The 17,448-nt window shown below is 40.9% G+C and overlaps 1 protein-coding gene across 1 annotated transcript in view; it reads right to left on the bottom strand.

Moving 5' to 3' along the window:
* Positions 1-17,448, bottom strand: part of fgfr3 (fibroblast growth factor receptor 3) — a 199,955-nt gene that overhangs the window by 115,876 nt on the left and 66,631 nt on the right. Inside the window, 2 exon segments of the mRNA XM_034160088.1 lie at positions 248-313; positions 11,213-11,476. Of these exon segments, the coding sequence (XP_034015979.1) occupies positions 248-313; positions 11,213-11,476 (330 nt within the window).

Below are 17,448 nucleotides of genomic sequence, written 5' to 3'. Positions count from 1 at the left end.
TTCAAATGATCTGAGTGTAACACATTAAAGAAAAACAAAACAACTTCTGTGGGACTCAACATAAAACAACAACAACAGGTCTTCTCAGATAGTTTCCATGTGTGAAATCATCAAACATGTTCTTCCCATAAGCAATATGTAAGCCAGTTTCAAAGACCAATCAGGGTTAAAAGTGGGTTAAACTAAAAGCAAATTAAAGTAACTGATGACATATAAGTGGTTTAAAAGTAAAGGAGAAAGAATTCACCATTTTCATTACCTGCATCTTCTGGATCTTCATCATAATCTTCATCGTCACCAGATGACAGAGAATCTTTAAGAAACAAACAGTGTGAAATTAATATTGTAATTAAAAAAAGCTCATAATTATACACATTCTTAAAATATATTCAGTGTTTCTGAGTCAAGGAAGTCATTAAGTTGATTTGTATTATTGAAGCGCATAACACTGTTCTACAGTCGAAATGCTTCTGAAGTAAATGTAGTCAAACTTTACTAATTTTGGGCAACTGAGAATGAAAATTATATTTGAAATGGTTGATTGGCTCTAGTTTTAAGATACGTTACTACTATGCTACTAAGGGTTACAGTTTGATGATTTTTAAAGTGTTACAAAACAAAACAAAAAAACAGGTGAAGTGTTATTATATGAACAGTCAGAGAAACATGAAAAGACCTATGTGTATGATTTATCATGAAAACTCTACTATCAACACAATATAATTATGTAGACGTAAAATGTAAAAAACTTAAATATCTTAGAAACAGTAGCCAACCAGTCATTTTCATTGTCATATTTGAATTCAGTGTGCCAAAATCCATTGTAAATAGCATATTATATTTCTGAAGCAGACAACTTCTTAAAATTTGTGGACCAGTGAATAGCTAGTTGTTATTCTTGTTATCTTAATGTCTCCAGTCCATATGGAGGCTGTGTGTCTGTCCTAAGATAGATCTCAGAAACAGTGTATTTCGTTCTGTTATACTTTGGTCTGATGCCTGTCACACATTTTAATAAATCACACGCTACTTATTTTATAAATGTAAAATTTTGATGTATGATGGTTGTACTGACACCTGCACAATCTCACAATCATTTTTCAGCTTTATCCCACATTGGTGCAGGGTCAGTGGGAAGTTTTGGGCTTTATTTTCTTGCTCAAAGGCACTGTAACTCTCACAGAGATCAAATTCAATGACCTTTTGTTGAGCAGACAACCTGTTCTGTGTACACACCTACACTGAACTCCAAAACTATTTTAAAAGTGGCCATACTGTGATTTTACGGCTGTAAAACGATGCACGTACCTCCCCTGCGCTGACATTCATTTGTTTGTTTTATTACTGCAAAGGTTTCAAATTGTTTTTCCAACTGTTTTTTGGGGGGGGGTTAGCCATCATGAATTTACAGTACTGACAAAACGTTTTGGTGCCATCCTCAGCATGCAATACACATTCTTTAACAAGAGCAATCACAGATTTCTGACATCCGCCAATCCGGATTCAGTGGAGTCTTCCATGGCCTAATATCTATCTGTGGTGAAACTTTCGTCAAAGTCCGTGCAGTAGTTTTGACGTAATCTTGCTAACAGACAGACAAACAGACAGACAAATAAATAAATAAACACCAATGATTTTATTACACCCTTGGCAGACATAATTATGATTGAACTTTTCTATTTTGTTGTCTAGTTTGTCACATAACATATTAGCCCACACTTTGGGAAATGTCTTTCTTGTTGTGAAAGTGTTGGAACACGGACCCACAACAAGGGGCGCAATGAACGGACAATGGAGAAAGTAAATACGTTTTACTGTTGTGAAAATGCACAACCAATACAACAATTGACAATTTGGGTTTACACCGAATTCCACTGGTGTCGTGTGGGCAGGCTCGAAGGTAGGAGACGTCCGTCCAAGTCGAGCCGGAACCACCCAGATTTCCCCTGCCACCGAACCCTGGAAATACTGGAACCGCCAAGTCCCGAATTCCCAGGTGGCCACTGCCTCCGCTCGTCGGATCCGGTACTGCTGGCAAGAGAACAAACACACAGGTGTGGATGCGGCTGCACCCAGTACACAGAGAGGGAAGAAGCTGACTCCACCTCACGTCAATACTGCAGAAAGGTGAGTACTTCTCCAAGAAATTTAGCTCACAATAATCAGCTGTCCTGCAAAGGTTTAACAAATCTTGTAGCCAGTTAATCAGAATATTAATGCAGAGAACGTTACCTTTAACGTAAGGCGATATCTCGGCACTGAGGTGGAGACGCCGTCCTCCTGATATACCTCTGTGCTGAGTGGAACAGCTGAGTCTGGTGAAGGGTGACAGCTGTCACCCCGGCTACTCCCATTAGGCGGCAGCGCCCTCTGGTGCCTGGAGCCCGCACTCCAGGCAGGGCGCCCTCTGGTGGTGGTGGGCCAGCAGTACCTCCTCTTCAGCGGCCCACACAACATTTCTCTTCACGATTAAACCTGTTAAGCGCAGTTACGAGCCCATGATGCAGCCAGTGTTCAGAAGGAGGCAGACAACCTACAACTGTTGTACAACTGTCTTACAACTGTTTATAATTTTTGATCATGTATCCAGCATTCAAAACCCATCCAGCAGGTGGCAGACAAGTTTCTGAAACATTACACAGGCAAACCTAGCTAACCACTGAATAACGATTTCATCCTCATTCTGTACTCTGGATATACTCTTAATTTGATGAGTTACACGATGGTAGCATTCATGTTTTTGAGTTATTGTAGACACAAGCTGGCTGGGATGGTCTCACTCACTCACTCACTCACTCACTCACTCACTCACTCGTCTACATTGTTGCCATCCAATGGCCCAGTCACACGGCACTTAAAGGGCAACGAAGCCCAAACGAAACAAGCAATCTGGACTTTCATTGGCATCATTTAACCTTCGCTCAACTTCGTTCCTGCAGGTCGCTTCATCAGGATTTTTAAACTCTTGAAAAATTTGAACAAAAGGGCAACAAAAACCTCAACTTGTCCGTATTTCGTTTTGCCGTTGTTCTTGACGGTTTCTTATTGTCTGCTTAGTTTTTTTGTCATGTTAGCCTTTCGTTTGACTTCGTTCAACCATTTGGATGTTTCCACACAGTACAAAAGCTGGTTTTTGAGCTCTTTTGTGGAGGAGCACATTTTGTTTAAAGCGTTGAGATCAATGTTAACTTTCGCTTTGTTTCATTCCTCTTTTATCCCTTTTGCACTCTTGACTCGCAGGCTATTCAGTGATAAAGCTCGTTCGTCCACCTTTTCTCAATGAATTGTGATTTTTTTTTGTTTTTTTACTTTTTCCCTTCGTTCAGGAACCGTAGTATACCATGTGACTGGGCCACAAGCAAGCTGTAACTAGTGCAGGGAAAATCTGGCGTTGTAAATTAAAGTTGTTGAACATATTCTCACTATGTGTTTTGTATGATTTAAGAAGAGTTAAGTACAATATTTCATGTGTAATCCTGTGAATTTCCACATACATGCACAAGGTTAGAATAACAATGAGGCTCAGATGATTTTCTGCCTTTTTCTCATTAGAAAAATCAGCCATTTTGTTATTGGCGATGTCATCACAGCCGTCTGGCTGAAGAACATGTGAGATACAAACAGATGTTTGTGAATTACATTTTGCTTTGAATGGTGTGTTTTGCTGTGAATTGTTCGTAAGGATTTGTTTGGATGTATGAATATGCTACTCAAGGGAGCAACAACTCAAGAACTAGAAATTGGGGGGGGACAAAGTGCGAGGCCCGCAGACCCCTGACCGAAGCCCATAGGTCAGGGGTCTGTGGGCCGCTTTAGGCTGCCAGAAGCCAATGGTTTCTATAGATAAGCCCAGATGCATTCTGAGCATCCAGAACAGTAATTTTAATGTTTTGAGAAGACCATAAAGTGGACACCATTTGACTTATGCAATTTGAAACTGTGGATATAAGTACTTTATTCTGAGAATAGCCAGCAATGATTTGGTGTAAATAAGGTATCACCACATGTGTAGAACTCAAAAACAATGATAGGTTGAGTTCTCATTAAAAAAACAACTGCAATGTGGTAAAATATATTCATAAATATGAAAGAACAGGCTCTTAATAATTATTAACTATCACATACTGTATTTTGTTTCTCAAGATTTGTTTTTGCATAAAATTGAAAAAACAACAGATCATAAGTTTAGGATAAATTACTTATCATGAATTTAATTTTCAAAGTGGCACTAATGACAACACTCATACTGAACATAATTTCGCTTGCATAGACTGATAGATGGGCTTTCTGAGGTCCCAGATAGCTTTTCTGATTTCCTTTTCTAACTTTCAGAATTTAGTAAATTAGCATATGGTCCATTGATACTTGTGTAGACACTAGTCCCTAGAGGCAAATATTTTTGGTTTCAAATCTGGGCAAATGCAGTCCCAGAAAATTCCGAATGTGACAAACAAGAAACAGGTGTTGTAAACAAGTCAATGCTGCTAAAAATACAAACTTGCAGAAACAAAGATACTATTCTGACATGGTTTTGCACATAAGACTGGCATAGCATGTTTCAAGTACACACATATATGTCAGAAGGTGGGGGGGGCATACCATATTCTCTTGCCCCTGGTTGAAAAGGTGGGGGGGGACATGTCTCCCCTATCCCTCACCAAATTGCGCCCATGATGCTACTGAGCAGCGCCTGATGGTTGCTATGGCAGTAGATGGTGGAACATGAATCAGATTAACATGTATGATCAGATTAACATGTATGATCTGGTGGAGATGAAACAGATTCAACATATTTTAATATGCACACACTTTCGGTGTGGTTAACACTGGCCAAGTATCCACAAAAATACTGCACTCTCTCTGTACAACATGTATAAATATACACTAAATATACCTGGTTCAAAAACACCTTTTTAATCAACTTGAACTTTGTAACCACTTTGATTATCAGTGCTGGAGAGCTTGTGCACTGGGCTTTAGTTTGTGCAAGAGGAGAAAAACAAAATCAATTACAAACAGAGACCGGTGCAGATTAAATGGTGTGTGTTTGCATAGAAGGAAGATAAGACAAAAAGTGCACGTACAGAAACACGGACACGTGCACATTCAGACTGCTCAGTGAAAATCCTCATGAATGGGTCCACAGTTATTTGCAGCAACACGGCGGTGGCTCTTTCAGATATTACAAGCCAAACATGCCCACAGACGTTATAAATGAGACTCATTTATGCTGCTGTGATAAAAACTGTTTCCTTTGCGCTTTCTGTGCAACACAGTAGCATAAACGCTGGCATTAAAATTACACTGATGCAAACTACGGCAAAACAGTTAAAGTGTCGGATGACGTCTAATTATTCCGCGGACGCAGATACGCCTGTTTAGCTTCGCTGCATCATTTCCAAGGTGGCTTTGTAATTATTTTTGATTTGACCTTCAAGTTTTCTGGTTCAGCTCCGCAGGCCTGGTTAATGAGAACCAGCTGTTACCTCAAAAACCCCGGTGAGCTAAAGCTGCTGCCGAAAACTCCTGACTAGCAGGTTGTTGTTTCTATAACTTGACACCTCGTTGAACCGCCGTACTGAGGCACAGAGTAACAGCAGAAGAGGTTAACATGACTGCAATTCACACAACGCAAAAGGACAAGTGCGATTGTTGTAAGGAGCAGAAATAAATAGCATAAAATTTTACGGTAAGTGGAGTAATACTGACAGAAAGAGAGAGAGAGAGTGAGAGAGAGAGAGAGAGAGAGAGAGAGAGCTGAAATACAGTGTGCATCTCTGTACCAGCCCCTAAAAACATGTGAAGGACATTTCCTCAGAAAGATCGCTGCCAATGTCCACCACTTAGCTGTAATAAGGATGGGGAGGGTCCACTGGTCCTAGGGTTAACTGGTCCTAACATCTTTTTAGATTATTTGATGGTTTACATTACAACCACAAACTGATATTAAAGTTCACCCTAACCCCTAACCCTAATCAGGAGTATTGGACCCTAGGACTAGTCTACCCTAGGACTAGTGCACCCTAGGACTAGTGGACCCTAGGACTTTCCGAGAACGCATTTGACAACCATTCTTATCATGTTTTAGGAACTTTATTTTGCTGGGAAGGTACTCATGTATCTTGTAATTAGCGTACATGTTCATGCAAAACCAGTGAAAATTTGACACAGGTCATCAATTTCTCACAAAAAAGTTCTGTCATTTGTTGCGCAACAAATGTACGGCTGTGTGTCTGATTTGTTTTTTAAGTTGCAAGTAACAGTTCTGCTGTCAGATTTCGTGCTGAACTGTAACACAACATTCAGAAACCTGAGTCCTGTGGGAACCTTCAGCCACCTTTGCCAGTCACATGACTTTCTGAGGAAATGTACTTTGCAAATGTCCCTTTCACACCAATGTACTGTATGACTGCATTCTTTATTTCTTGCTTGGTTATAGTAAACTCACGCCTTGGAGAACTTGTCTTATCCTCTCACACTGTGTATTACTGTTAACTGTGTGGATAATATGAAGTGGCTGCTTGGACGCCATCCAGGTCTTAAATCTGATACGGCTCCTAAAGATCTGACACCTTACTCAAATATTTGAGGAAAAACACAATACTCCAGTGGTGATTTAGACAGGGCTGAGGCTCTGTGTTTGCAGAGGGAGGAGAACTGGCCGTTTGATACCCAGCATAAAAGCTCAAGGCCTCATGGGCCCCAGGAGTGATTTTTGTGCATGCCACAGAAACCCCACATTGGTCCACTATAAGTAAGCCCGTATTAGGTCCTGGTTTTGCCCTTTGGGGCCACAGTATCTCTCTACCTTCTGACATGGGAATGTGTTTTGGCAATCTATGGACAGTGCAACTTCTGTCTGTTCCATCACCAGTCATGTTTTCTTTGTAGAAAGGAGCAGAGAATAATTTTCATACAATAAAACAGATCAACTCTAGGTTTGAGTCTCCCATGTATCTTGTAACAAACTGGAAATTTTTTAAAAGAAAACTTTGTCTGTGCCATTCCACTATGAAGCAGTGTAACTTGTGGTGCAACAGACAAAGGTTGCGTTGGTTCTTTAGAGCCCCCTCACTCATCTCCTTCTTTCATAGTAACTCATTTTTTGACAAATGTAGCATAGTATAAGTTCTACCAGGAAGAATTTCTTTTCAAAGCTTTCCTTCAGATTTGCCTAGTCAGTAACAGCTTTATCTCATATAGGAAGCAGGTGGTCTGCATTTTAGGTGTCAACTCACAACCAATAGAAAATGTAAACATTACATAAAATGTTACTCCTAATTCGCCTTTCTACTGTTTGCAGTTGCGGGCTAGAAACTCCTCCTCCTCCACCCCACCGCCACAGTTGGTCCCTGTCTGACACTGGGTGTAAGCTCTGCCCCTGCCTTCTTCAGACAACAGGATTTGAGATCAACGTAACCCTTCATAATCAAGAATGGGACTGACCCCAAACACTGTGCTCATATTTGGTCAAATATCTCAATGGATTGAATGTTTAACACTTGCTAGTCTCCAGAGTCTTAATGGTAGAACTTCCTCCACCAGACAGATTTACCCAGTCCAGTCTCATGTTTTTTTTTCCTTGCTCCCGTGACGAAATGAGTCAAATTTTCATGACATGGTTTTTTTAACTCACTTTTCCTAACCCTACTCCTACCCCCAACCCTAACCTTAACCATAACCTAATCTTACTCTTTCCCCCCATCCTAACCATAATCACCGTGACCCCCCCGCTTCACTTTTATTTTCGTGCAGCCATCACCGAATGAATTAGAATGAATTCGTGCTGCCATGACGAAAATGAGGCGCTTTTCATCACAATTTCATGAACCAATAGATTAATTTATATTTCGTGCTGCCGAATCACAACTTGCCGTGAGACCAGGTTGGATTTATCATACAGTGCCAACCTATTTGTATTTTTTAATGACTGACGTAAATCAGATTCCTAAAGCATGGGCCATAGCCCCATGGTAAACTGTAAAGGTACTGCAAGTGGGTCACAATAGGTCATTAAAAATTAATGAAAATGTCTTTGATTCTCAATTTTGTAACTGACAGTCGTGGTATTTAATTTGTTAATTTTCATTTATGTGAACCTAGTTTAACACACACACACACACACACACACACACACACACACACACACACACACACACACACACACACACACACACACACACACACACACACACACACGCTTATGTTTGGGAATAGCTAATGTAAATGAACTCTTACGGTTTGCACCACTAAGTAGGTTAGGTTTGGACCCCAAGATGCAGGTAGCCAAGACATGAAGGATAAGTGAAAAACAGAGGTATTTTAATTGTTCTCCAAAGATGGCAGTGATACAATAACGACTCCAATCTCCAAATCCCCAAAAATGCAAATGTCCATTATGAAGGTGACAACAAGCGCTACAAAGTGACAAACCCAAAAATCTTTCAAATGGCAAAGTGAGAAAGCCCAAAAAATGAAAGAGAATTGTCCAAAAGAGACACAATTACTTACAAGCCAAGGGGGACCAAAGGTGCGTGGCTAGAAATGACTACACTGGAATAAGACAGACAAGAATTGAACTAATCGACCCTCACTAACAGAAACAAAGACGTGACTTATATAGCAGACAAAACTGATTACACACAGGTGTGAACAAAAACAAAAGGAACATAAGGGGTATGTGGGAGAAATCGATAAGTCTACAAAACTAAGACAATAAACAGACAAAAATAAACCCCGACCATAAAACCTTGAAACAATAATACAGTGATGAACCACAGAAATACAAAAAAAGAAAAACCCCTGTGAGGAAATAAAAGACAAAACCACCAGGAAACACACACCAAGCATGAGGGGTGGGGCCGTCGCATGACAGCTGTCAAAAATACCAAACCAGGAACAACAAGGGAAAGTAACATGTTAAATGCTGAACAACAGATCGGAGCAACATAAAGTCTAACATAAGATAACCTGAAATCAACGGAAACACAACAAAAACATGAACCAAGACAGACATAAGCTCAAGACCCGGGGAACAGACAGGCACAGCACACGGCTGACTGGAACATGGCAACCGTACACGACAGGGGAAGGAGACGAGAAGGGTGAAAAATCACCACACACGCAGGAATATGGGAGCCAGAGGTCAGAGGGGACTCCATCGCACATGCGTATGCCCACAATCCCTCACACAATCACACAAAAATAACCCCAGAACACCCCAAATGAACCCAAACCCAACACATACTTGTAAATGTTCATGTATCCACCCGACTTTTAATGCAGTGAGTGTGAGTTTGAAGTTGACTGTTGCCTTTCTGTGAAATCGGCGATGTGGGGAGTGTGTTTTATTTTCTCCTCCTGCAGTCTGGGGGTCTCGGAGAAGAAACGGCTCGTTTGTGATCCAACCTGAAAAAGGCCATTTTCTTCCCAGCACAAAGCCAAATGTGTGTGTGTGTGTGTGGGGGGGGGGGGGTGAGTGGAGAGGGGGAGAATTCTCTCATTTCTTGCTTCCCCATCTGTTTCAAATGATGAAATATTTCAAGCTAATTGCTTTCTAATTACTTGTCAATAACGAGCTCAGCTGGCGTCCACGAGTTTTACTGGAAAAGCTGCTCGACTTTTAAGCCACAGCTCACTGTGCTCTCCTGACCTCAGCCACCCCCCCCCCCCCCCCCCACACACACACTTATTGTGGTTGTGTTTGTGCCACACACTTGTTTGACGCATTACTCATCCACTCATACGTTAATGAATTTCACCTCTCGTCGAGCATCGGGAGGGAAACTTTTCTGGCTGATATTTAGTGCTCGTTTTTGGCACTGAGACATCGTATAAGTTTGCTTGGCACGCAGCAACACTTAAACAGAGCTTCAAGCGGGCAGAATAATACAGCGAACCTACGGGGCAAATACTTTATTACCTGCCAGCAAATATTCTGATTCATTTTTCTGCAGACATAAAATCACAGATAGGTTCATTTCTACTGGAGCTTTTACAAACCGGTAACAATTTGCCTTTTTTTGTCCACATATTTATCTCATATTTGTGTCAGCCGCTAAGGTTGAGTCATGAAGAGGTCCAGTTTCTTGCTGAAGGGTACTTCAGCACTTAACCAGAATAAGGGATTAAACCTACTAACCCTGCAGTTACTGCACCATCTCAGCTATACTCATATTTTCCTCATTAACCAATTTCAGATATTTTATTGGCAGATCAATTCATCGTGAAAGTAATCAGCTATAAAACTATTGATTACCAAGCAGGAAATATACTAATGTACTGCCAAATTCTCTGAAACGCCTTTGGAGACGGCTTATGGTAGAGAAATGAACATTCAATACACGAGCAACAGCTCTGGTTGACATTCCTGCTGTCAGCATGCCAATTGCACGCTCCCTCAAATCTTGTGACATCTGTGGCATTGTGCTGTGTGATAAAACTGCATCTTTCAGAGTGGCCTTTTATTGTGGGCAGTCTAAGGCACACCTGTGCACTAATCATGGTGTCTAATCAGCATCTTGATATGGCACACCTGTGAGGTGGGATGGATTATCTCAGCAAAGGAGAAGTGCTCACTATCACAGATTTAGACTGGTTTGTGAACAATATTTGAGGGAAATGGTGATATTGTGTATGTGGCAAAAGTTTTAGATCTTTGAGTTCATCTCATACAAAATGGGAGCAAAACCAAAAGTGTTGCATTTATATTTTTGTTGAGTGCTCCTGTGCTATTAACACATTTTTTATTATTCAATGTGATGAAAAGTTGATGGGTTTGCAGTTGTTTGTTTGAAAAGCATTTCTGCAGCTGTGCCACATTATCACATAGAGCAGTGCTGCCCAATGTGGGGTCCGGGAGCCAGCTGTGGGCTACACTCCCTTTGTTTTAGCCAATCACAGCAGTTGAAAAGCTATCTGCAAATTAAGAAATATCAGAAAAGAAGACTAAAAGAGTTGTGTGTTTATTATTTTGCTATTTCATTTTATTTTTAGAATGCTAATTTTCTATAAAATAATATTTATTTTTGGCCTGCAGCCTTCCTTCTAGTTTTTATGTCTCTTCACAGTAAAGGTTTTGGGTATCTCTGTCTTTTTAAAACCAGTAATATTTGTAGCTACTGCAAAAGCAAACTCTTGAATGCAGCAGAAAATTCATTCACCCCAACAGCAAGCATCAGAAATCCCATTTTAAAGTCTGCGTTGGTCTCACCTGTCACTCTGATAGTGTAGTTGCTGAGCAGCGTGTGGCTGCGGGCGTTTCGACACGAGTAGACACCCGAATCCTCATACGACACGTTGATGATTCGCAGCATCCTCTGTCCCAGACGTGTCCGGTTGCTGGATACGAGCCCAGCACCATCTTTGAACCAGACAACAGAGTGCGAAGGGTCTTCTGGATCACACGGCATTTCCAGTGTGTCGCCAACTCCCAGAACATAATCCTCCAGGAAGGCTGTTTCACTGGACACAGGCTCTGCACACAAACACAAGACAAACATCAGTTTTCCTGTCTTAATGCTGATATCAGCGTGACAGCTGCCTGTAAAATGAGAATCAATCATTTGTATTAATTATTAACCCTCTGGGGTCCGAGGGAATTTTTTGGACAGTTCACTCGCCTGGCATAAATGTTTTATTATTGCTGTTAACAGCTCTCCCTGCATCCCACAATCAAGTTTTATGTCTCTTTTTTTCAGGACAACCTGTGCTTTCAGAATATATATGTTTTTGTTGTGTTTTATAAGTGTAATAAAGGTTTACAATTAAAAATAGGCAAGGAAAAAAATAAAGCAAAAATAATTTTCCACACACATTTATTCAAAACACACAGCAAACTATAATAAACAGCTGTTTTGACATTTTACAAAGGTAATTTGAGGTCTTGTGTGAAAGACTGTACAACAAAAAGGTTCAAACAATAAACACAAATGCACATTTTGAACAATATTTACAAAATGGTCTATGCATTTTGTTATTTTGATATGGTAAACAGTGCTTTACGCAGAGAAAGCAACAGAGTTATCCAGTAACATACACATGCAAACTAGTGGAGCAATCCGGATAGTTATACACTCTTTGAGCATGTGAGATTGTCATCAGAAGCTCTTCGTCCACTCCGTGTGCTTTCACTTTCACTGTGCATAATGGCGCAGGGCGCACTGAGTATGTACTAATAGTATGTACTCATTGGAGCACCCAGGGGGCTATTCAAACGGGCCAACTAGTAACACATCACTCCTGAAAATGATCTTTGGCTTTTCACGTGAGGTAAATCTGCCCTACGATTGGTTTTTGGAAAACCATGTGACGGTGAACCAATTTCGATTGGACACTCACATTGCACACGTCATCACACAGCTTCTATGAGGAGTACAAAGATGGCCGATGGCTGGCTCAAAAGTCCGCGGAGTTGACTTTTCAGCAAAAAAAATTAAGTTTCTCACTCATATCATTAAAAAGTTATTTGTAATTTAGTAAAGCTTGGTCTTAGCCGTCATATACAACGGTGTCGGCCCCAGAGGGTTAAGGGTGTTTATCTCTCAAACAATATGATACATATTGAACTACACGGGCTACAATACAATTCTGGAATAATACTTTTTATTATGTAATGATTCGATTTGGTGCATCATGCTACAATCTGATACAAGTTTTTGTTTGATGGAGGCATTTATTTTCCATGATAAAGGAGAGCCAAACGGGGCGTTGTTTACCTTAAAATTAAAATTTCATGATAAACCAGAGACCTTCTTTAGGTTTTTACTACTGTGCTGCAACATCTTGGTGCTGCCTCTGCTCACCTTTTGTACACCACCAGGGGCAGCACCACATATAGTAGCAGAAAGCACAGCAGAGAAGAAACCAAGAAGAAGGAGCAAGCTGTTGTTAGCATCACATAAGCAGCATAGCATAAGTTTCCTCTTCTGAACAGTTATGATAGTATTAATAAACTGTGAACAGAATGTAAGGTTAAAATATGTACAGGCCCGGATCCAGACCGGTTTGGACTGATGCAGTTGCCTTGGTCAGATTTTTTTACGCATCGTTCGTCATCGGTAAAAAAAAAAATCTCGAATAATCCCGAATAGTGCCGAACGTGTCCCCGCAGTGAACACAGCTTTTGATTTGAACCCACAATGCACCATGCAGGTGGATCAAAACAAACATAGTGTCAGTCCAGTCGAGTCTATGATCATGGCATCCAGGAAAAAAGTTGTTGTGTAAGGAAAATTGGGCGTTTATTTCAGCAAGAAATGGTGAGTGGTTTATAAATAGTTTTCAGACAATAGTGTGGTTTGAAAGTCATTCTATGTTGACTGAAATTACATTTTCGGTGGTTTTCCGACTAAAATCGTTGGTCGATCGATGGCCGAAACTTGGAAAAAAAAACCCACTCGCTCAGTCGCTGTTGATTGTTGATGCCGACGATATTGGACATGCCACATGCATTGATTGTAAAAGTATTTAATTTATCCATAAATCATCATGGAAGTGTGCCTGGTTTAAGAGTATTCATGCCACACACAAACTTTCAGATCGGAAAACATTTTATTTATTTACTAAATACAAGTAACCGAACGAAGGCACACATTCAGTCACGTGGCATAGGACACTTTCCAATAATCAAAGAAATTAAATCATCGTTGACACACAGAACTTTCTTCATATTTTACATACACTGTAAATTGGTAGTTATACTTTTCTTCTGGAGCAAATAAATACTATTAGAAATAAATTCTATAAAATTCCAAAAACTACACTGTAAATTTATAGATCTATTTTTTTCTTCTGGAGCGAATAAATAGTAAAAATAAATTCTATAAAGTTCTAAAAACTACACTGTAAATTTGCAGATCTACTTTTCTTCTGGAGCAAGTAAATAAATTCTGCAAAATTCTAAAAACTTGATTATTTTTAAATTATAGGGAAGTTCCACAGCCATGTGACACATGAATAAAATAAAATACGAATAAAAGAATGAAGATTATTGAATAACAAGACGCGTACGATTTTTGTTTTATCATTGGGCAAAAATGCATCTGTCAGATTTTCAGTCTGGATCCAGCCCTGATGTACATTTGTCCATTTTACCACATACCACTGTCAGATAAGTTGATTTTAGTTTTACCTCACAAAGTTAATGTTCCCGTGACCAGTCTTTCAAGGGTAGCGCTGACGGCCTTCGAACATTCATGACAGTTTGACGATGTGAAAGTGGCAGTGAAACAAGATAAACTAACTAAACCAGGTTATAACCTTAAAACTGAGCCATCACATACGTCATCATCCATTTAAATCATTTCAGGCATCGTGTCGATATAGTCATATCTCACACTTTAAAATCAATTTTCAGTTAACCGATTCACGCCTAATAATTACACAATTATGTATGAAAACGTTCTGCTGTTTTCTTCCCGCCTAATTAAGAAGAAAGCCAATCAGTGAGTTTGCTCAGTATAAGAAGTCCTGTGATGTTGAGGTAACCGGCGTTCTTCTGGCGAGGTATCAGCCAATCTGCCTCTGCAAGTCAAATATGTCAAACTTTTTTAATTTCAGCAGGAATAAGATGAATCAGACATGGAACTTAAACTCCCTCGCAGACTCCAGCCTTCTCTGTCAAACACTAGCTCATTTACTCCAAACGCTCTGTGTGTCGGTCCAGTAACGGCAGGAAAAAAAACCCAACATGTTTACTTGCTCCATTAAGGATACTCGCCTTGGCAGATGACGGTAGCATTAAGACACAGACAGAAAAAGAGAGATGGAGTTAGACGTGTGAGTAAACAAGTGGTCCTTTCTCACACACACACACACACACACACATACACACACACACGCACGCACATCCTGAATCATCTTCTCAGCCAGACCTCAGTGAGGCATTCTCGCCATCACGGACGGATTACGGAACCTTCTGGCCACTTGAGCGTGCATGCACACAGTTCAACGTGCACACACATATGTGTCCACTTTCACAAACGCCAGCCTGTAGCGCAAACACGACTGGTGCAAGTGGTTGAATGATCTGCTTGCGCAACATGGGAGTACGCAATACACGGTTGTTTGCACACACACACCCATGGGAAAAACTGAATGAGGCAAGCTGAGAGTGTGATTTATGACAGCAAACACACCCACTGTTGACCCACAGAAAGAACAACGGCGGTAAAGTGGCTCGCTGATAAACAGCGAGTGGGAACATAGTCGTCTCCCGGAGGCTACCACACACAGCTTTGTGCCAAGATTAGGAAATTGGTCTTGAGAGACAAGGTTGAAATCATGAGAAGTCCAGATGAGACAGTCTACACTGGGAATACAGAATTGGTGCTCTGAATTATAGATGGACTCTTTCAGCATGAGGCAGGCTGCTGGTGTGGATAAACGTGGGACGAGTGCATACACACAGACCCAAGGAAGTGAGGAGTACATGGCAGAACCAGCAGGTAACGCTGCAAGAAGCGCACTGAGACGTGTGTGCAGATCAACTATCCTGCAGCTGTGCAAGAACAAATGAATGGAAGAGAAACGTGAAGCAAATTAAAGTCTCAGTCACTGGCTCTGTTTACATGCACATAAAAATCCGGTTGCTATCTGATTATTGACTGTTATCTGATTATTAAGTAATCATCAAACCCCCCTTTTTAATATTATTATACAGACAGTTGCCCAGTTCCGGATCACCTTTTTTAAAGTCCCGCTATACGGAGCCATAATGCAACTGAATGTCCTTTATTGTGTATTGTTGTATTGGGTATTTGGATGTTATTTAGCTGAAGAAGTCTGGATGGGGTAGCCCTTCTACTTAAAGTGTGAAGCCACATTATGTGTGGTGCAAACATTTGCCAGAAATGGATCACTTTTGCCGGTTCTGGATCACCACACTCTGCGTCACTTTGGGTTCATTCCTGGCATCTGGCTGGAGCCCTTCTAATGCAGAATGATACACACTGTGCCCAAGAATGTGTTTTGAACACAAAATGATAGAAATTATACTTATTAAATGACAATTTACTTAGTTTCGAAAGGCGCCGTTATACATTTTTACGAGCAAAAAATGAAGTGTGGAGGTGGGATTTCTCCCGAATTAAAAAGTAAAAGCCCCCACATTCATGCCCATTCGTGATGTTCAGATGACCCCCAAAGTCCACATGACTCACAACTACAGACACGAGGCTGCTGCTTCAGTGATCCACAAATGGCAAATTTTCGCGTTGGAGATAAATGTGCGCAGCAATTAAACAGCAAGACATAACACACTGACATTGTTGACCCAAGTAAGTAAGTATTTTCCCACTCTAGAACCAAAAACATCGAATGGTTAACTCACCTTTGCTACGTTTTAGAGATCGTTACTTTAAAACTTGCAGGAATGAGGGAGTGAGGAAAAAGCGCGCACACCGCAGACACCGGAATGTTTTGATTCCTCTGCCGATCGCAAGGATCGCTGGATCCGGTCCAGTTTGTGGTCATTTGTAGACAAAATGTTAGTCTTTTCATTGGTACCAAGCATTAGCTTATTTGCACTAATTACCAAAAACGGCAGCGCAAATACCACAGCAGTGATCCAGAATTGGTAATGATCCGGAACTGGGCAAATGACTGTATTTATGGAAATACTGGAGGAGTGGGGTACAATTAGTTATACCTAACAGCTAACGTTAGCTTATCTAGCCGGCGGTAGCACCGTTTAACGTAGCTTAAGGTGCGTTTACACATAAGCAAGATGCGTTATGAATGTCATTTTTCTGTCATTCGTGACACATTCCTGACATTCTTAATGTGACTTAACGCATCTGAATAGGTTTCTTAATAGTGCGTGTTGGTGCGTGATATTCTTGATATTCGTGGAGCATGTTTTTGCCTGTCAAAAAATCTTCCACGAATGTCACACACCACCCTCATTTTGTCTCACGTTGTGGAGGTCCCAACTGAGAGTATGGATCCATCTTGATGAGTAGTGATCCTTAATAGAACGTGACAACATTCGTAGTGGTTCCTGTGATGGTTCTTGGAGCCCAAACTGTCACGCGTTATTATGAAGTAACACGGAAACTGTCAAGTTTTGACACGACTTGTAATTGTTCCTGATAATTCTCCAGCAACACGTGCCATTAATCGTAATGGCGTCGCATTTCACTGCGCGCCACGACGAATCAGTTTTCTGTCACGTGCGCACAATTAAACTCGGCTCCAAATGTCGTTTCACGGTTCCTGCTGAAGCTCCTCAGGACGCTCCTGCAGGTGTGTCACCTGCTGTTGTAACCGATGAACGGGAGAACAAGTCTGAGCCAGAGGAACCAGAGGAGCAAGAGGAGACTCACGTGCAGCCAGACATCTCTGCACCTCCTCCAGTCCGGCGGAGGAAGAAGCGCGCGCACAATTAAACCCTGCTGCACCGCATTCAGTTTGATTGCTGACACCAAGTCGGCTAAAAGTCTCATTTCA

This window comes from Thalassophryne amazonica, chromosome 19 (genome assembly GCF_902500255.1).
Source record: "Thalassophryne amazonica chromosome 19, fThaAma1.1, whole genome shotgun sequence".
In the NCBI taxonomy this organism is placed as follows: Eukaryota; Metazoa; Chordata; class Actinopteri; order Batrachoidiformes; family Batrachoididae; genus Thalassophryne; species Thalassophryne amazonica.
This window is presented reverse-complemented; position numbering and strand designations above follow the sequence as displayed.